General features: G+C 38.9%; 1 protein-coding gene across 1 annotated transcript in view; it reads left to right on the top strand.

Annotated features, from left to right (window-relative positions):
* Nucleotides 1-21,456, top strand: part of FGD6 (FYVE, RhoGEF and PH domain containing 6) — a 67,732-nt gene that overhangs the window by 34,689 nt on the left and 11,587 nt on the right. Inside the window, exons 6-14 of the mRNA XM_085223216.1 lie at nt 2,171-2,322; nt 3,147-3,303; nt 4,489-4,576; nt 11,042-11,092; nt 13,824-13,882; nt 14,008-14,079; nt 14,587-14,655; nt 16,034-16,117; nt 17,263-17,342. Coding sequence (XP_085079342.1) covers nt 2,171-2,322; nt 3,147-3,303; nt 4,489-4,576; nt 11,042-11,092; nt 13,824-13,882; nt 14,008-14,079; nt 14,587-14,655; nt 16,034-16,117; nt 17,263-17,342 — 812 coding nt within the window. The remainder of the gene's footprint in view (nt 1-2,170; nt 2,323-3,146; nt 3,304-4,488; nt 4,577-11,041; nt 11,093-13,823; nt 13,883-14,007; nt 14,080-14,586; nt 14,656-16,033; nt 16,118-17,262; nt 17,343-21,456) is intronic.

The following is a 21,456-nucleotide window of genomic DNA, read 5'->3' as shown; positions in this document are numbered from 1 at the left end:
ATTTGAAAGCTTCACGTTATCTTTCTTCCTTCTGTTTCCTTTCTGCAGGGCTTCCTCCCTTTCCTCAGTTGTGGAGGGAGAAGCAGGGGTGAGGAAAACAAGGTTTTGGTTGGCTGTGCCCATGGCCCAGTCTTCGACAGCATGATCCATGATCCGAAGCCCAGAGAGGTTGATGGACTTTGGATCAAGCCAATAGAGAAAACCAAACCCCCTGCATTTGAAAAACATCCTGCAGGCTCTTTGAATGCTATATCTAGAAGTTAAACAAATGCTCTTAACTACAAGTGACATTCCTGTCTTATCTACTGGTGCTTAAACCTGGCTCCCTGCTCGCCGTTTATTGTGTGGCCAGGGAAAAGCTGGGCTTGTTGATTTCGTTACAGACAAAACCACTTTTCTTTTCATCATGCAAGTAGGCTTATAGTGCTCGGAGAAAATTCTTGTTCCACCCCATGGCGCAGCATATACAGTATATTGTCTGTGCATGGGATTTTTTGAGGGGAATATTATCATAATATGATGGTGCATTTTGCATGAAGCTCTTCAGAAGGCCTCATTTGAGCTTTTGCCATTGTAATTCCATGTATCATTTCAGTGTTAAGCAATGCCCTAGGGTCAGAAAAACCCATAAGATGCAGCTGGTAGTTAACCTATGTGTCACTAGTCTACACAGAGGATGTAAAACAGAGCATTTCCATATGAATAACGCCATCTGTTTTTTAACTCCCTTGCATTTAGTTCTCAGCCTTCCCCATCACAGCCATCGCCCTGTATCTCTTTTCAGTTTCTTGTCATAACTGTGCCCTGGCGCAGCCTTCGCGACCCTAGGTCACAGAGTAAGAAGCTGTCTGGAGCTCGCTGATGTAATGAGGAGAGGCCAGGAGAAAGCTGAGACTGGAGTCTGACAAACCCTAAATAGTGCCAGATGCTGGGCTGATGAGATAGCCAGTGAGACCTGGAGGAGTAGACTTGTGTGTGTGTGAGCCTAATTCTTTTTTTTTTAATTATTTTAACCAAAGAACCCTACAAAATTTCAAAGGCAGATGTGAACCCCATGCGTATTTAAAAATATGCCTCGTCACTGCACACAGGAACATGCCATTTAGTTGCCTTTTTCGGGTCACCTACAGATTTTGCGTGCATTATTAGGTTTCAGCAGATGCAAACTAAAAAAGAGCTATTACAAACTGACTGTTTTATGCTGATGCCCAACTTTAAGTGAGACATGATAAAATAGATATTTGGATTTTCTTTTTTCTCATTTTAAAGTTATGTTTTTGATTATTTTTTCGAGTGAAATGCTAAATTGCTAAACCTTTTTTGAAAATTTTATGTGATCAGGGAAAATGCCTTGCCTAATGGATACCACATTTCATTACGTGTACAATCCTAGCCATAGTGACTTGTCCAGGGCTAAGATTTTAATTCTGAGTAGTAATAAGGGCCAATAAACTTAGCTCTGCTCTGTTGAGAGCTGGTCGAAGCATAAAAATACTCCAGGATCCTTCAGCAGCTAATGCAGTTTTCCTTCTTCCTGGAAATGTTTTGAAGGTAGCAATGTTGTTTTGATAATGGACAACATTTGAAATCTCACAGTTCCAGTGCGTTGTTAAAATAGCTCTTTGTTAATGTATATTTTCTTGTGAGAGCTGCTACGTATAGAAAGTTCTTGTGACACAGCATTTTTAATCCAGGCAGCACATCTTCCTAGAATGCATTTGTAAATGACTGCCAAATAACAAAGAATGTGGTTTTAGATTATGATTATTATGATTGCATTGGCTGATATAACATTTTTGCTTTTTGACCCAAATCTTAGCAAGAAGATCTCAAGGATACCAATACCTTGGTATACCAGATAGAAGAGCTTTTTAACTCTAGTTTCCTCATGTGTAGTATCAGCTCATTTCTTAAGGGTGTGTTAAAAAATAATGAACAACCTCCATCCACAGCGTATGTCCAGGAGTGAGAGAGTCAAGCTCCGGCATCAAACTGAAGGGATTAATTCTGACCCAAGGGAGTGAGTTGAAACTGCAGGGAAACATAACCCAGATGGCACCCTCCTCTCTTTGGTAATAGGGAGCAGGGCCTGGAATGTCTGCAGAGAAAACACTGATGTCTGCACTGTGCTTTTGGCTCATGGTGAGGGCTTCTCTTTGTGCTCCGGCAGGATTTCCGGGACGCGGTGGCACACGCCTCTAGGCAGCTCGGGAAGCCTGTGATTGAGGACAGAATCCTGAATCAGATCCTGTACTACCTACCTCAGCTGTACGAGCTCAACCGGGACCTCCTGAGGGAGCTGGAGGAGCGATTGTCTCATTGGTGACTATCAGTGAATGAAGGAACACCACTCCTTTGATGTTGTTAAGATTTGTCTGTGGGGTTTTAAAGACTCCACATGACCACAGTCTGACTCTTGTTTGTTTTTCATATGCCTTCATAAATGACAGAATTGGCTTTGAAAGTACAGGGATACCTTTCCGTTTTGCTGTTTTATTTGGCACTGGGGGGCATCCAGAAGGCATGTCAGCGCATGCTTTAAGCAACCACACTTTTTTGTTTAAAACATAGGTTTCAGTTGAAAGTTCTTGTTTCTACGTGTGCGTGGGCATGATAAACGGACTGACTTCATGAGAGGAACAGGAGGCTCTTCTGAAGATTTGTTTGCCTTTCAGAGGTAGTTGAGGGCTACTAACCAGACAGTGCTGATGGACAGTCCTGCTGAAGTCCATTCTCATTTACACTGGTGGGTGGACCTAAGCCAGCCAAAGAAAGTATACAGACAAAGGCACTGAAATGAGTAAAGACTGTAATCCTGAGCTTCCTACTGTGGGATGTAGATGCCATCTTAAAGTTTGAAGATCCATTTCCTTGGAAATCCAGCTTGTATTAATGTGTTCAAATGGTTCCAGATCATTTAGAGCAGACTGTGAATCAAGTGGTTGCAATCTAACTCCAAATTAGCGTGCAGAAGTGTGCCTGGTAAGACTTTTCAGAATAGTTTATGAGCTGAACGCTGTCTGCTGGACTGTAAGCTTTTTGTTCAGAAATAAACTGTCACATCTTACAGTGAAGATGATCGATATCTTGCTGCAAGGTTAGCATGTATACCTTTTTGTGACTAATTGCTCTGTTCTTGTTTCTAGGCTTGAACATCAAAGAATTGCTGACATATTTGTGAAAAAGGGCCCCTACTTAAAGATGTACTCAACTTACATCAAAGAATTTGATAAAAATATTGCGCTGTTAGATGAACAGTGTAAGAAGAACGCAGGTTTTGCCTCGGTAGTGAAAGACTTTGAGGTACCGTGTTCTTTTTAAAGATATATCCTATTTTGTAACTTTTCAGCAGTTGTCATTTTTACGTAAGACTTTAGAGACCATCCCCTAATTTGATTTTTTTTTTTCTGCTGGGTCTTGGCTTGAGCCCTTATAGGGTGAAAGTGAAAAGAAATTCAAATTTTCCAAAGTAACTTGTCATGCTGGCTGCCAAAAGACTTCCGTTTTCAGAAAATTCAGTACTTGCTACAAGTTGTATCAAAGGCATACTAGCAAAATCACCAGTTGCTTTTTTGGGTTTGGTCTCTTGGCCATAATGCAATGATTAACTGTCTTATTTTAAGCAGGTTGATTTCTCCACCACATAACAGGGTAGTAGCTTACTCTTGGGAATCATATTTCATTTCAGTTAGAAACATACAAAAGTGACTCTTAACAGTCTACATATTTCTAGAAGCTTTTAAACCCAGCCCATGCAACAATCAGTTGAAAGCTGATTCATGTCACTAAAAGCAATGCCAGATTTTTACATAATCCCCTTAAATCAGAAAGGAGATCAGAACACGATCCACACAATCTATGAATTTACCTCCTATGATGCAAGCTTCCCCTTGAGTAATCTCTTCTCTGCTAGTTTACAAATCCTTAAAAAGGCTACTTAGAGCAGGCAAAGGAAGAGCTTGAGTTAGAGTCCATAAGTGCAGTAAGAAGTCTTTTCAAGGATTCAGTGTTTCTGATACATGTTATTTTGAAGGCAAACTCAAGATAATTTTTTTTTTAAGCACGAGTCTTATAATTGTGTGTTGTCTTTAGATGTTCGGATTAATTAAAACTTCTTGAGTGATTACTGCTCTCTTTTCCACCTTTCTTCCTAATGGACATTTACAGTGATCACAAATTAGCATGTCTTTGCAGCTGCCCTTTCCTTTATTTCTGGGAAGATCCACTCCTCTCCTTCATAAGCAAAATAACCTATTTTGAATTCACAGAGAGTATGAATGCTTACTGATGTCTTCTAACTCATGATTAATTTTACATACATCTTCCACACAGGGAAATACTTGCTTTGGGTGCAATGTAATGCTACAGTAGTCACACCTTTAAGATCAGCTTATCTGATATTATCAGCAACTCTTTGTAGTTAAGTTTGCTTTTACTGGAGCCCTTGACTACCACAGAATTGTTGCTTATGTTGACTGTTTCTTTCAGATGAGCCCCCGCTGTGCTAGTCTGGCCCTCAAGCACTATCTGCTCAAGCCAGTTCAGAGGATTCCCCAGTACAGACTCCTTTTGACAGGTATAGTGAAGCTTTTATACAATCTTAAGAAACCAGTCTTCGTGTATTCCAGAGAACTTGCTTTCAGGCAGTTGTACCCATCTGCAAAGCATGTTTATCTGACTACAGTTATATAAAGCTTTTTTGAAAATACAGCATGGGCTTAGAGGCTTTCTTTGGTTTCACAAGTGAAATGCTAATGTTCCCAGCGTTGTGGTGCGCTCCCTGATGGTACGTACAGCGATACTTGGAAAACATGAAATTGTTGGTGTTTTTTGCTTGTTTCTGTGGTAATAAAAGACAGTAATTTTCTTAGAGGGTTGGAAAGCTCCCCTTTTGAATTTTGGAGTGTGTTTTTTTTTGTTTGTTTTTTAATGGAAAATAGTAGTATGGAAAACTAGAGCAAGAAGAAGGAACTGACAGATTTGTCTGTGTAACTGTAAGCTTTTCTTGCAAGTAGTTTCTCCATTTCTCTCCTGCCCGTGTGTTTTGGCATTGAAAACCATTCTCCTCTAAAAGCAGGAAGTGTGGGTTTGGTAAATGTTACTGTTAAGCACTCAAGATTTGTTGCAGGGGCATGAGCTGGTACAGGACTACAAAATCTGGGCTCTGTACTCAGCTTTGGCACTGGCATGTCTGGGTGACCTTGAGGAAGTTGTCTCCTTGATGCGGTACTTTCATTTTCTGTAAAAGGAGTGCAGTGGTACAGGCCTCCTTTGTGAAGTATTTTGAGATGTGTTTGTTGTAAGAGGGGATGGCTCCTGTAAGGATTTGGAAATACTTAAGGCATTGTTTTTGGAAGTTGCTTCTTGATGACCTATTTAAAAATAGCCTCTGTTTATGCAGTAACTGCAAAATAAAATGCTGTATGACCCTTTGTTTGGCTCTGTAGCAGCTTGTTGGCATTTCCCCAGCAAGTACTTGGACTAGTGATGCTGTGGGAGATATAAACTTCAGCGCTGTGGAGAAGTTGCTAAGTTATTAACCTGGACTGTTTTCTTTTTAATTGCCTCATGGAAATCGCAGTTGGGGGAAAAAAGGGTTAAGAGTCTTTATCAAATGAACTACTTTGTGGGAGAAAATATTAGTGTCCTTTAATTGATAAAATTAAACCACAAGAAGACATTTGAGGAGTTGCTTTATTTTATAAGGACACTGGCTCAAGGCATTGTGTAGGCTTGCTATATATTCCTCAATCAGTGGAGATGCCTTGGATAAGTTCAAAGGTTTCCAATAAAAAGGCGGAACAGAGGAGCAATTCCTTTGTCAATATACATAGCAAAATGAGAGATGTCAGTGATGAATGGCGCAGAAACACTACTACTATGAAGTAGAAGGAGACTTCTTTGTAACTATTAATTGTCATTGTGGCAGGGAGCAGCTGTTTTAGACAAGACCTGAAAATCTCATCCTGTGTTGACGGGCGTTATGTGGAGGTCTGCAGACCTGGCTGGGGCCACTCAGCTTTAAAAAAGTCTGTAAATACACATGCTATTTACATGAATTGGATTGCAGTGCCGATTTATAATGCTTTAGAAAAATAAATTTCTCATGTTCCATGAGAGGAATGAAAGAGATCAGACTAAGAAGTGAATTATGCTATGGCAGAGGGCTTTTATTTTGGATCTCCTTCATTTTTGCTGTGTTCAATTATTCATGCCATTTCACACTGTCTTCTGAGATTTTCACTCTCCTATATCTCAGTGGATGACTTCTCCACTTTGTTACCTTCTAGCAGCTCTGTATAATATTGAGTAATCTCTGTACAAAGCCTTTGGAGGATATACCAAGTATTCAGCTCTGCTGTTGGAGTGTGCAAAACAAAAGTGATGCTGCAGTGATGCAGCAGCAGCCCCAGGCAAAAACAATGGGCATCTGTGTGTGGCTGAGGAGGGGGCAGTGGCTTAGAGGAGAAAAAACAATCCAGGAAATGAAGCTGCGAGGCCTGAGTCAGCAGGGATTTCTTGCTATTTAGATGCTGTGTCGGTAGGACAGCTTTGTACTAGTAACCTGCTGCTACAAGATTGTTGCTGTGCTTTGAAGTGTAGTTGCTTTTGTGCTAACAAAAGGAGGAGCAGGTGGACTTATAAATCTGGCAAGGAGAGGCACAACTCAGCTGTATTTCTATTTAATTATACAGCTTTTCCATCCCACCAAGGAAATTTCCACTTTCCCACATAACCCTGAGCTCTATACAGCAAATATTAAGTGGGTTGGTGGGGAGGTTAATTTGAGACTCTGTATTTTTAACAGAAAGAAATGAAGGTGAGGTGAATCTCTCCTCCAGAAAATCTGGTTTGAGTAGAAGACTTGTACAATACAAGCAAGCACTTCATTGTCGTATGATAAGCTTCTATCCTCTTTTTCATAACACGAGGCTTGTATAGAGAGAGACGGTGTGTCTTATTATCCTCAGCTGAGTGATGGGAGGCTGAGGGGGAATTGAAAAATCCGCTTTTGAGCGCGCGCTGCTCTTTCACAGCTCAGAAATAGAATTGTCAGACTTGAGGCCAATTCCATTTTGAGAATGAATGCTTTGAGTTTAATGTAATTAAATTGGACAATTTGAGACAAGAAGTAGTTAATGAAGCAGAAGATAATTTTTATTAAGAGTAGAAGTGATAGCTACTGGCCCCTAGCATGAAGGAAAAGTGAATTAGTGGCTGCTGTCAGGTGGACGGAAGGCAAAGGAACATTTTGTCATAAACCAATGCTTGAGTGTTGATTTTTGTTGTTTTTTGGGGTATCTAGCAAAATTATGAATTTTAATTTTTAAGTCTACCTTTCTGAAGACATGTTTAAGGTCTGCCTTCAGAATATAAATAGAGGAAGAGGTCAGACAAAAATTAGCATGTTTTCTATTAAAAAGATTTTTCTCTTTTCATAGAATCACAGAATCACCAAGGTTGGAAAAGACCTACAAGATGATGCAGTCCAACCATCCACCTATCACCAATAGTTCTCACTAAACCATGTCCCTCAACACAAAATCCAAACGTTCCTTGAACACCTCCAGGGTCGGTGACGGTCGAATGGGCAGCCCATTCCACTGCCTGACCACTCTTTCAGAAAAGTAGTATTTCCTAATGTAAATACTTTTATTCCTCTTGAAGTGGTTTGTGTAAATTAATGCACGCATCTTGTTTACATGAAGTCAGTTATTCTATTGCATGAAATGCAGTATTTGGGTAATCAGGCATTTTTTGGATGGGTTTTCTGTTCTCGTGGAGATGTGTTGATAAGATTTGTTTTGCTAGGATGGCCTCTTTGCTGTGTTGTGATCAATGGGAAGCTTGCATTGTCGTGCAGCTGGGAGGTTGCTATCAGTTGTGAAACAGAGATTGCTACTTGCTTGGGTGTTAGTCAGACCTCTGTGCCATTTACAATGCTACAGTTCTCTTTCAGCGCTCTGTAATTTAAAAAAAATCTTTCCACTTAATTTCCTGCATAGTCTCAACTTCTGTTTTATTGTTACATCACTTGTACTGTTCTCTATTATATTAAAGCAGGTCCATGCTTACTGTCAGATTTGTCCTAGGCATACCGATCCTCTCCTTTCTGCTTAAACCAACAGAAGGAAACCCCAGTGCTGAGGGCCTGACACTGTTGATAGTTTTAATATTATTATTATTATTTATATTTTATTCTGTAGTTCTGGAAAACTGTCCGTAATATATATGTGTTTCATGTTTTCACCCAGAAACCAGTGTCTCATGTAGAACAACTATGAGTAAAATGTCTGAACAACTGAAGTACATTTCAAAGGGGAAAAAATTTGGCAAAGACCACAGATACCATTCCACCTTAGTATTTAACTTCTGTATTTATTTTATCTAGGAATGTTTTTGCTAAATCTGTTCACGTCTGTGAAATACTGTTTGCAGAGTTTAAGGCAGTACCTCCAGACAGTTGTTGCAAGCACAGAATTTCCAGTGTGTATGTGCAGAAGAAACTAAAACAGTCTATCGCATTGCTTCTCTGAAGCTGAGTTTTAGCTGTTTACTTGCCAGATACACATACAGAGATCAAAATTGCATATTTACCACTTCCAGGATTTTACAGCCGGAAGTTTTTTTGTCTGTTTCCGTCTTGCAGTACAAGAGCTGCCTTCCTTTCTAAATACAGAATTTTAAACGGTTGCAGTTATAGAATCATAGAAATGTTTGGGTTGGAAGGGACCCTTAAGATCATCTAGTTCCAACTCCCCCGCTATAGGCAGGGACACCTCCCTCTAGATCAGGTTGCAATGTTAAAATCTCTCTTTAATTTTCCCTCTGTTATCCATGGATATGATTTAAAGTGCTAATACGTACAGTTCAAAACAAAACCCCACAAGTGGTATGAGGTGCAGTATTGTTCTTTGGGGGAATGTCATAAGGCATAAATGTGCTAAGAAGCAATTAGCTCCCGTGTTGGGTCTCTGGTTTTAAGTTTTCAGTGCAGTTACTTTGAATATTAAATTGGATGTTTCCATGTACTAAAAAATGCCAGTGGAGCATTTGCAGATTAGTGAATTATATCCACCTGATCTCTTGCCCAGTCTTCAGAGAAGTGACTCTGTGGCTGGCAGTTTTAAGAAGCTGTAGTTGCTGTATAAACTGTAGGGACTCATGCTTTTATGTTGGGAGGTGTCTCCTGAAGTCCTTTGTTCTGGCTCTGGTGGAGGCTGAGTTGCAATATAACTTCAACCTGTTTTCTTTATGAAAGGTGCCCATGATGCTCACTCAGCCCGGGCGGTAATGTGCAGCTCCTACTTAATGACAATGAGGCAGGGGAGAGCAGCTGTTGTGTGCGTGTGAAGGGAGTTCCTGCAGGAACCAAGTTAAAAACCACGTGAACTCCTCTCAGTCCCTTGTAAAATACCTCCTGTTGATTTTAGTCTTACACCAATTTCTTACAAACACAACCCAAGCTGAGACAAGGTGAACTCATTTTTTAGTGGAACATGTGCGCACCTAAACACTGCACTTGAAGGTCTGGTAGCTACTACAGCAAAAGATGTGGAGACACGTGAAGGATGCAGTATTATGGAGCTGGAAAAGTTTCTACCACGTCAGGCTCATGTTAAAATCAGGCGTTGGCCATTCCCTGATAAGGATCAGCCAGAACCTGAAGAGGAGCAGCAGGCTGTGGGTGTTCCCAGGCCCAGCCAGACCTCCCAGCGCTCCCACCCCCAGCTCACCCGCAGCTGCCCCCAGCAAGGCCCTGCTCCTTCATCCCAACCTGCTCTTCATGCTTCTCTTGGATCCTCCCTTAGGTTTTTGCCAAAAAATAAAGCTTCAGTGCCAAATATTTTTCTTCCCGTAGTTTTGTTTTCCTCAAAGCTTTCATTAACTGACAAGATTTCTCACTCTTCATGGTGTTTCGACTGCAGAAATGCATTTCATAATTCCCTTATTTTGCATAAGGAAACCATTACAGTATTCTGAGTGCTCTCTGAGGGGCATGCATGAAGCAAGACGTCCTATGAAGGCAGGAACAATTGGCTCTCGATCCTTCTTGAGTGAAAGGATGAATCTGGGTAGGGCAAACATCTGGGAGCTGAATTCTTTCACTTCTACACAAGATGTGTACAACTGCTAACATGAAATTGAACATTTCCTAGATCATATACTATCAATTTTCTCTAAATCAGTCAGAATGTGAGTACCTCATTTAAAAGACAATTATGAATTAGTACTTGTTGATAATATCAATCTAAAACCTGCATTCCCTTGGAAGTTCTTTAGAAAGTTATGTTTCTTTCAAATTCAAGTAGTTCAGAGCTGCACTGAGGCCATATATTTGTCTTTGACAGGATATCATACTTTTTGGTGAATTGGACACAAGGACAGGGAATGGAATCTCAGGAGGGATGTTTTCTCATCTTGTCAGACATTTGGAGTTAATTTTATCTGAGTAAAACAGATGAAAAAACTACGAAGTCTTGAATGTACTGAGAGTGCCACCTCGTGGTTGAAGAACTAAATTTACAATTGAAAACCAACAATTCCTATGTGAATGTCTGAACTGGCTTATAATTTATAAACTTATAATTTTTTAACTGAAAAATATTGATCATAATCAGATTTGCTGTATTGGGTTACTTTTTTCTCAGCTCCTGTGGACAAGTTAAGGCTCAGACAATTATCTATAATCTTCAAACTTTCTTGTGTCATCTTAATTGTAAATGATTGCAAGTGTGTACTTGTCTTCCAATGCTTGTTTTGTTTTGTTCCAGAATAATACTTCAAATATCACTTCCCTTTAGAGAAAGTCACTGCTTTTTTGTTCTTCCCTGAGCAAGATATCATAATATACTTTCACTGTGGAAATGCTAGTTTTCCTTATGTTATTACCTGGACAAATTTAAAAGGTTATGTGGTGATAGACCGTTGTGGTATAGGTGTGCCTGAAAAGCAGATTGCTAAGAAAATGTTGGGTTTTAATGCTTTCTGATGTTTATTTCTTTAACAAAAATACCTCTGTTATTTTTTCTTTATACAGATTATTTAAAAAACCTATTAGAAGAATCTGCAGATTATAGGGATACTCAAGGTAAATGTCTCTTTATTCTTAAGAAACAACAGGTTATGTAAATGATAAAGTTTCTAAATTTTAAATGCACGCAGAATACTAAGCTGATAAGTAGAAATGTTTTCTGTTTAGTTCTGAGTTCTACACGCACTTAGTCTAAGTGCCTCTGCTGCTCAGCAGTCCTAGGAGTGCTTCTAGTCAGTGTTTCCATTCCATTTGCATGAGCCCCAGTCATTTATTTTGTTCTCTTTGATGGCATTTGTGCAAGCCCATATCTTCAGGAGGGCTGCACAGATGTAACTGGTAGGAATGCATTAAATGAGTGCCTTGGATGTGCTGAGCCAAGTTCACTTTCCTACAGCTATGTCTCTTGGTATAGTGCCATAAAATTTATGAATATTTATCATTCTTAAGACATTTAGATATATTTGTTTATTTGACAGTGGTGAAAATATAATCCCAAAAATGTTTTAAATGACTCTTTCAGAGTCTTGAGGTTTGTCTTGCACTTCTTATAGTTGTGAACAAGCTGATGATTGCACTGTGTGATAAGCAACTGAGCATTTAAAAAGGTCAACTTAAAAGAAGTATGTTTTATGTAACATTTTCTTGTGATTTTTCCTGCTTCTGTGTTTCTTGTTTTTTTTAAATAGTGGTACACTCCAGAGTATTTTTGTCTCACTGCTTATGCTAAAGATAAAAGCAGAAATTTAATTGTAACAATGATAATATTAATTTTATGTATGATAGTTTATGTTTGATAGTCAGTCTTTGAAACTGATTAAGAAAATCTGATCCTTACTCAGTAAAAACTTTGTTGTGATAATTAAATTCCTTTTGACTTTGCTTTGTTGTTTAATTCAATTTAGGGGAAAAAAAAAAAAAGGAAAAAGGCAAAGGTTTGGATATGATTAGCATTTTTGGAAAAAACAACACAATTCTTCCTGATGACCTTTGAATACGTTATTCCAGCTAAGTGATATAGGAAGTGGAATGTTCTTCCCTTCCAAAAAGCAGTTTGCTTGCGGACTTTTTGATGCTATAGATTATTTTGTTTTGTTGTTTAGATTTGTTTCGTGTTTTGGCTCTGTAAGTAGCTCGGAAATCTTGGAAGTTTCTCTTCAATAACCAGCCAATTTTCTGTAACATTCTTCAGTTTTGTTAAGTCAACAAGTACAGTTTAAAGTTTTTGATAGATAGAATAGCTGATAGATGAAGGAAAGTATAACAACAACAAAAAAAAGTCAGGTACTCATTCCTTTCTTTGTGGATTTAGTTAAATTTCCCTTAGCTTCATTTTCTTTCAAGCTAAGGTAGCTGGAGAGTGCTTTGGCTGAAGCAGCTCCAGAACTTCCTAGTAGGAGACTACTAGCTGTTTTTCAGCAGGCTCACTTAATATCATGATGTTTAAATCTAAATTTAATTTATTATGAAATGCTTGCTCTGTGCTTTGTGTTTTCACAGTTTGACTCCTGTACTCACATTGCTTTATTTAAAGAAACTCTTGAATAAAATTCTCCTTAGATTGACTTAGGAGGAGATTTTTGTTCATAGTCATACCTTGCTTTAGTTTCATACGTAGCTTCATAACCTTCTGAGCCGTTTGGTTCAAAAATCTGTTTCTTTTAATGTGCTTTCTTTCTGAATGTGAACGCATCAAAAAGGAAGTATATATAGTCTAAGTGCTAATAGTGTAGCGATATCTTAAAAAACAAAACGCCTACAACAACTCAAAGCTTTGGTTTAACTGGGTTGGTAGGCTTCTCTGAGTACTTTTTAGCAGTGTTTACTTGGAGTGTTTAACTGCATTTACTTATTTGCAGTGTTTAACTGTTACTCAGTGCTAAATGACATTTTATCAGTGCAGTTGTGCTAGCTTTCAATTAAACGAGGTTTATTTTTCCTACATAAATCAATCACAGGTTTTTGGATAAGATCCTTAGATGGGTTCTGTGTAATACACAGAATTGCTGTTCAGTAACTTACATAATCCTTTTATATAACTCCTTTTTTGCAGTTACACCTAAATGCGTATTTCAGCAGAATTGCTAGTTATTAAATATCAGTACTTAATAAAATCCCTCTTGTCTTCATAACTCTTCTATTTCAGAGATTTTTTTCTTCCAGTCTGAAGTTTAGAGCTTGAACTTTATACTGTTACCTTAAAGTACCACAAAACTAAAGGCAGAAGAAAGAAATCGCAAGAATTTGGATAATTTTTGTAGGCAGCCCTCCATGACTGGCAGTGGGGGCAGTTTTGTAAAATTGGAAAATTTAATAAACTTAATAAACTTAATAAAAAAGCTCTATATAGTCTAAGCTAAAATGTTGTTAATGTTTCTGCTCTAAGTAGAGACGTTGAAATAAAAGCAATCCTTGATGTGAGAAACTAAAAATTAATTTTGCTTGTAAACAGCTTTATTAGCTATAGGAAATAATTGCTGTTGTGACTGTTAGTTGAAGCAATGATTTGGTAGGGCACACCTGTGAAACCATGATCCAAAGCTTCTGGGATCCATGGGAAGTGCTCTTAAATGCAGTGACTGTTCAGTCAGGTCCTTGAATCTTGCCACAGTGTAGAAGGGGAATATTTTTATGGACGTGGCCAGTGAGCGTGGTGGTGATGGGTGGACAGTTGGACTAGATGATCTTAGAGGTCTTTTCTACCTTAATGATTCTACATTTTTTCATGGGTTTTCCATGACACCAGTGCTAACTGGTCTACATAACACATTGTTTCTTCACTCTTTAGATGCCCTAGCTGTTGTCATAGAAGTCGCAAACCATGCCAATGACATCATGAAGCAAGGGGTAAGTATTTTGACTTAGGAAGTTAGCTAATTAAAGCCTTTTCTATTATTTAAAAAGAAAAAAAAAAAAAAAGTCATAGATGCAATAGCAATTACTTATCTTTTTGCCTTTTTTTTCCCCTGTAGGATAACTTTCAGAAACTCATGCAGATTCAGTACAGTCTAAATGGACACCATGAGATTGTACAGCCAGGAAGGGTAAGTCCTCCAGATGGCATTCAAATGATCGTAACAAAAGTATAGCATGGGTGACATGCCAACACAGTACTGAAGCTGACACATATGGAGGAGAGAAATGATCCATCACTAATTATTTGGTGCTGATGGTCAAATGAATTCTATCTCCCCATATGTATAATTATTATTATTATTTTTTTTTAAACATGTATCTGATGAAAACTTACATTTTTTAGAATACGATTCTCTGCCTGATCTTGCAGGCAGTATTCTTCCTCAAACTTAACCTTTTATTTGTCATAGTTTCAAATGCAGCATGAATCAGTGCAACCACTCAGTCCTTTAGCTTTTAGGGAGAGTTACAGACGAACAGCCTTTTTGAGAGGGGAGACCATGAATCGCAAAACTTCTACAGCATTTCAGGTGTAATAATAAAACAAAAAAAAAAGAAGAAAGAATGTATCAGCTCATTTATACAGCTTATGCCTTGAAAAACTGAGTTTTGAATTGCTTGTTTTAATGTGCTAGATATTTCTGAAAGAAGGAACCCTGATGAAGCTATCTCGAAAGGTCATGCAGCCACGGATGTTTTTTCTGGTAAGATGGTGTGTATACTGCTGTGTGCCTAGCGTCAGTGTAATTTTGAGGGGTTGAAATGCTGCACCACAAATGTGAAGAAGTAGTAACTTCAGGGAGGGGAAAAAATGTCCATTTGTTGCTGTTACACTTGCTCAATCTAGTTTGGACAGATGGTCTGCTGCATAAGCAGTAACATTCTAATAGAAAGCAATTTCTCAACAAAAAGTACTGCTTTGAACAGTGCTTGTTTAAAATTTCAGTAGTTTTATGGGAAGACATTATCTGAAACACTAAAACAATTACTCCATCCCACTTGTACCAGATTGTAAAACCTACAGCTCAGCTGCTGCTATTGCACCCTTCCCTCCCTCCTCCTCTCCTCCTCTTGCCTCCCAAGTGGAGCACTGAGTTGGAAGCAAAGTGCTGGCTTCTTTTCCCGTCCGGCTGTTGTTTTGTTTTAGAACTTTTGCGCGTTTCTGAAGTTTCTATTTCCAGTTGAATCTTTTGTTTCTCTCCTCTATCTAGACAGTAAAACAACTGTTGTTGTGTTTAGTTTGTGACTTTATTGGCCCAAGGTCTTGCCTGAAATCTGGCTTTCAGATACTGCAGAACAAGTATTTCCCTAGATGGTCATGAAGTTTGCATTCTAAGCTTGTCTTGTGCCTGTCTTGTTCTCTGGAGCTGACTCTGTAGCATGCAGAGGACTGATCTATTAGGCAGTGATTTTAACTGATCATGTTGTGTAGGCTCTTGAAACCTTTGCTTATGTTGCAAAGAGCCTCATAACAAAAACTCTTGAGACAGTTCAGTCTCCTGATCTATGTTTATGTTTAGTAAATAAAGCCTGGACCAATGTGTTGAACAACACAGGAAATAAAGCATCCAACAGCTAAGCAGTAGGTGTATCAAATGAAGCTAAGTCTGGTAGAACTGAGCACATTTAAATTGGTAAATTTCATATGGACAAACTTGTCTATATAATCATAAATTGGTATCTTAATTCTGCCATCTCCTACTTTCTGGAATATTTTACATTGCTTTGAGGGTTAATTCTATTAACCTCAGTTAACTTAATTCTGAAGTAGTTTGTTATGCAATATAGTTGTGTACACGAGAAAGATTTTTGTTCTTTTTAACAGCATGTTCTTTGACATCTGTGCATTGTTTACTCATTGCCAAATGTATATTTACACAAGGAGGGATATAAATAGACACCTTGTGTTATCTGAATTTGTGCAAGAAAATGTTTCTTGGGGTCTAAGTGGAATAACAAGATGTAGAAGATGCCCTCTTGGACAGCTGAATTTAGTGCTTTGTACTTTCTGTAAAATGGATCTGAAATTATCACTCTCTAAACAGTCTTTAGTCATTAATAAGTATTGCTTCTGCTTTACAGTTTAATGATGCCCTGTTGTATACTACTCCAGTTCAGTCAGGGATGTACAAACTCAACAACATGCTGTCATTGGCTGGAATGAAGGTGAGTCATTTGCTAAAACAATTCTTTCTCTAAATGTGTTTAAACTTAGGTCTTCAAATTTTCAAAAGGCAGCTATATTGATTGTTGGAAAGAGATATTAAAGATGCTTGTATTGCAGAGCAATTCTACAGGCATAAAGTTTCTTGCATAATACTGTTGGAGTACTGTCTTATGTTTTCCTAAATAACTGTATTGTCACAGGATCATCTTACCTGCATTTCATCCAGAGCTGCCTGGATGTAGTCTGCCTCCTTTTTTTGTATTATACTATGTTTAAACTGCCTATCTTTTGCTTTGCGAGTGTTTTTGATGACACCCAGAGATTAGGTATCTTTGCCTGAGAAACATTCTGGCGCTCAGAACTCCATGGTTTACAGAGACCTGCTAAGAGGGAGAGCAGATATGGCTTTTGATTCTGAGTCTTTGTGAAAAGCATCAAACATAAGCCAAGCCCTGTAGGTTGGAGCATGTATGCCATGTATTGACCCGATCTCTGGCGTGACAGTGAGAACAACAAACCACCGCCTCAGGAATCAAGTGTCTCATCTCTGCTTCTGTCAGAAATGAGCACCGAGTTCAGTTAGAATACAGATCTGGCTCCCAGGCCTGAGCTTTCACAGGCAGAGCTGCAGCCTCTCTTCTGCCAGCAGGTGTCTCGTCGTCGCTCAGAAACACCCTTAACTTTTAAAATCTTGTGTGTTTGAAACTTGGTATCTCAGAAGAATCACCAGAGATCCAGCCCATGGGGGTATCAGACAGATGCCCGTGTAGAGCACACCAGTGGCCTGTGTGTTGTCCTGCAGTGTGCTTTTTTGCAGAGTTGCAGGAGAAGCTTACAAGATGCTGGGCCTGAGAATACTGGAGCACAGCAGGAGGTGTCTGACAGCCCCTGATCTTCATTCCCTTGTAATCTTCAGTCTTCCTATGTTGCCACAGTGAAATAAAATGGTGGGCACTCTGTAATCTTACTGCACCTTGGCTCTAAGGATGTTGTACAATCTCATCCCTGTAAGATCTGCCCCTTCTGTGGTAAACATATGAGACTGCAATAAATAAAAATAAAGCAGCATGAAAGTACCATGTCAGTTGGAATGTAAACCTTTTTTTTTTTTTTTTTTTTTTTTCTTTTATTTTCTTGACTGAAGGTTAAAAAGCCATCCCAGGAAGCTTATCAGAATGAACTGAACATAGAAAGTGTAGAGAGATCCTTCATTCTTTCAGCAAGGTGAGTCTCATGAATTCATAATGACTTTAAAAGTACGTGATTTCAAACAGACCTCAGAAGTTTTTTTTTTACCTAAGCTCATTACAGCTTGTTCCACACTTACATAATGAAAAGTTACTCCTGGCTGGTGTTACTGTGGAAGGATAGAGAGACTGACAGATGGATTTCTAGAAATAAAGTGAGCTTTGTTCTAAATTGCTTTTGTTCACATTTAAAAACTGATTTTGAATATTTAGTCTTTTTTTAATGGGCTGGCAGAAAGGACACCCACTTGTACATAATCAGATTCACAGATATCACATGAATGTGTAGTCTGTAATATAGTCCACTCTGACCTGTAAGGAAGATTCCCTGATGTTAAGTAATAGATGGAATCACAAAATCTGTAATAAACGTGGCTGGTATTTGAGCAATCTAGGCTTAAGGCTTGCACAGCTAGTAGTGATTCTGCTGTCATCAAAAGAGCAAACTGATAATCAGATTGAACAAAACTCTTTGATTTTTCCTCCTTTTCAGCTTTGCTACACCTTCAAAAACTTCTAAGTAAATTGAAATATTATCCTCTCACTGCATTTCTTTCTGATGAAAAAGTATTAGAATTCACTTCAGTTAATGTTAGGCTTTGCTTTTCTGTATGTTTTTTTCTTCCAGAGTAACTGATATTCTGTGTCAGTGCATTAGCAGGACAGGATATGGGGCATATCAATACACTTTGACATTTCTGTTAACTGATAAAAGTTGTAAGTCGTCATTCTGGTCATCTAGCTAAAATAACAGTGTAATTCAGGACTTGAGAAATGGATCTCAGTGAAGTGCTGAATGAGATATGATATTACAGAAATGAAAGAAAGAACAGGAATGAAGCTTGTCCTTACCAGATAAATACATTTTCCATCCAACAGCCACTAAACTGGAGTGGTTCTGGTCTACCGTCGGTGAGCTGCCTCTGACAAAGACCTGGCTTGGGGATTGTTGTTTTCACTGTGTTTGGAGTTTGATACAGTCTGTCACTTGTGACAGCACTGATATCAATGAAAAAAGACATGTTTTCTCTTTTATTTAGCAAAGCTGAGCAGGGGTAGACTGCTGCTTTCTTTGTGACCTTGTAAATACTGACATTAGGATGTCTGCTGAGAGACAGCAATATCTCTAGCTGAGGGGCAAACCAAGGTTAGCCTTGGCAGAGCAGCTGGAGGAAGCAGCTCAGTTGTGTCTGAACAGTAGTTATTTATAACAACAGACTTGAAAGAAGTACTGATGTATTTCCCAACCAATTTTTATAAATATTTCTCATGATTCTTTTGAACAAAGATGCATTTCATACTTAATGTATGGTTCTGCACCACTGTTACATGAGCAGCTCTGTCCTGCTTAGGTGCTTTGGTCACTAAGTTTTGCACAAATACATAAAGATGTTTGTAATGTAAAAGTAAGGTAGAAAGGTTAATAATTGGATCTTGTGAAAAGATGATCATCTTGAAATACCATACTTTTTTATAGAAGAGGTTAGCCTCTTTTTGAGGAGCTGGTTAAATGGTAAATTAAAAGTAATTCCTGTGAAATACATGCTGGTGCATGAGGGAAAACCTGTAACGTTCCATCATGCTGAGTGCCATTTGTGACACACTTTTCACTTGTCCTTGAAATTCCTGAAATTAGCCTCACGTTACCAACTAAAATTGCTTTGACTAGCTCTTTCTTTCTTACACTGTCAACTTTCCATTTGGAGAGCATTTGTTTCTGTTATTTTTGTATTTATTGGAAACTGTTTGTGTGCAAGAGCCCAAAGTTGCACAGCCGTGACACGGAGAGGTTGCACTTTCTTGGGATGAAAGAGAAGTTGGGGGATCCAGGTGTGACTGAGGACTTTCTGATTGTTATTTGTCTGTAAACAAGGCCTGGGTTTGTTGTGGAAGCGATACTATTAGCAGTAGCTGTTTGCATGTGCTTGTGGCATTGCTCCTATGATAAATAGCACAGGTGTGTAGAGAATTGGTATCTTGTTAAAACAGACTGCATCTTCCATTTGATTCCTCATTGCAACAGCTTCTTGATTCCTATATAGCAAAAAAATGTCTATTACAAAACGCTTTAAATTAACCTTGCAGATATCAGGGACAAGAGTATATTCTGTATTTTTTCAGATAATAAACATGATATTAAGTGTACACTACACTACAAAGAAGAGACTTTGAAATAACTCTCGGGGGAGCAATTAAGCTAGTGAAAAATAGCTAGTAATATAGTAATATTCAATAGTAGTAGAGTAGTATTATAGTAGTATGTAATAGCTAGTAATAACCAGTAAGTCAGTTAATGACAGAAGCACAGATTAATGCCCAAATAAGAGGCTTTCTTGCTTCAGGTTTAATTTTGCTGACTGCACTAGCATTCTGCTTTTTCTAGTCTGGGTTGAGGATTCTGCTTTCTTGGATTATCTGTAGGAACATGGATTATCTTACATGTTACAATGCAGCACAGTACTAGAAATCTTGTCATAAAAACAAAAAATGAAAACTGAAAAAACAATGAGAGTATCTACATGATACAGTACAGTGCAGAAGTAAAGTGAAAGCAAAGCAAACAGACCAGCTTGCATGCTACAAGGCCAGCTGGCCCTGCCTCTCCCCTGCCAGAGCAGGCAGTCGGAGCTGGGTCCTCTCCTGACCAAAAGGCAGCTCCTGCAGGACTGGTGCAAGTGTGAGAGGAGCCCGAGGGCTCTGAGCCTGGACACAACAGGGGTGTTCTCCTGGGATCCCTCACAGCTTGGCTGCGTGGAGCAGCTGTGATGTGTGCTCCTCACACACGTCTGCCAGAAACCGTGGTTGGGACTCTGCAGTCTGTTTAAGTGTTCTGCTGTTTTATTAGCTAAGGTTTTAAAGAGATGGGTAAAATTAATAAAACTCTGCAATTTTAGTAAACAGGGCAGCTTTAGGAAGGATGCAACCACTGCTGCAAGGGAGGTGGCAGTGCTCTGTGGCTGGGAGGGACAGCAGAAGGAGCACTGCCCGTTGTGCTGCTGCTGTGACATCAGCCCAATTTCTAATGAAACCTTTGCTCTCAAGTTTTAGAGAACTGTAAACAGCCCTAAAGGCCTAGTGCCAGCAGGCTACTGAATGCACGCTCCCAAGGAAAAGGTTAGGACCTAAGCCATGAAACCCCATCTGTAACGCTCCACACACGGCTGTAGGATGCTTAATCTGCAACACTGAACCAGCTTTATTTAATATAGCTTTAAGAACGTATAATGTATGTATGTATGTTAATGTAATAATAATAATGTATGTAACCAGATTTTGAAAAAGCCAGAGGAATTGGTTGGAATTAAGAATGTTATGTAGCTAATGCTACATCCTTCTTAGCAAATGAGGAAGCAAGGGTAAATACACTGAACAAAATGTTCCACCCTGACTGTGAGATATTAAGGCAGACAATAACACATTGCTTTGCCCTTGCTTCTATCTTATTTCCTCTCCTTTTGTTCTGATTTTGTTGTTGTGTGCACTCAATCATGTTTTCCCCTGTGCCTTACAGGCTTCTCGTGCATTTGCCTTATGAGATTTGTTCTGCGAAACTGTATAGTACCCAGTTTCATGTAGGTCAAAACCTCAACTCAAAATATAAAGAATCAAAGCTTTCAAGTTCACCTACAACAGCCATTAAATAATATAATTAATGTCACACACATAAATATTTGCTTTCCTTTTCCCTAACTCTCCTTTTTTGTGTGCATCATGTTCAATTTCTTGCTTAAAAAAAAAAAAAAGAAAAAAAAAGATAGAATAGATAGATATGTGATACTATTTAAGAAGTGAGGAATAAGATACGTGGTTGGTAGACACTTCTGGCTTAAATGTCAGAAGCCCTTTCTAAGCTGGTGTTGCATCTTAAACAAGAAGTCCAGCTCTCCCACTGCATCCTCCTCCCCCTGGCTCCCTCTCCTTTCTGCTGGCCCAGGCAATTGCTCAGTGGTCTGATGAGCCCAGGCAGTAAATTGATCTTGAGGAAGAGCTTGCTTCAGTTTGAATTGGATTCCCAGTCCAATTTACTGTACTTAAAGCCCACTGTGTAGCCATGTGTACGTACGTTCTGGCACAAGGGAGGAGGTAAGTCC

Source organism: Meleagris gallopavo, chromosome 1 (genome assembly GCF_905368555.1).
Source record: "Meleagris gallopavo chromosome 1, MGAL_WU_HG_1.1, whole genome shotgun sequence".
Lineage (NCBI taxonomy): Eukaryota > Metazoa > Chordata > Aves > Galliformes > Phasianidae > Meleagris > Meleagris gallopavo.
Note: the sequence above shows the minus strand (reverse complement) of the source record. Positions and strands in the feature narration are given on the sequence as shown.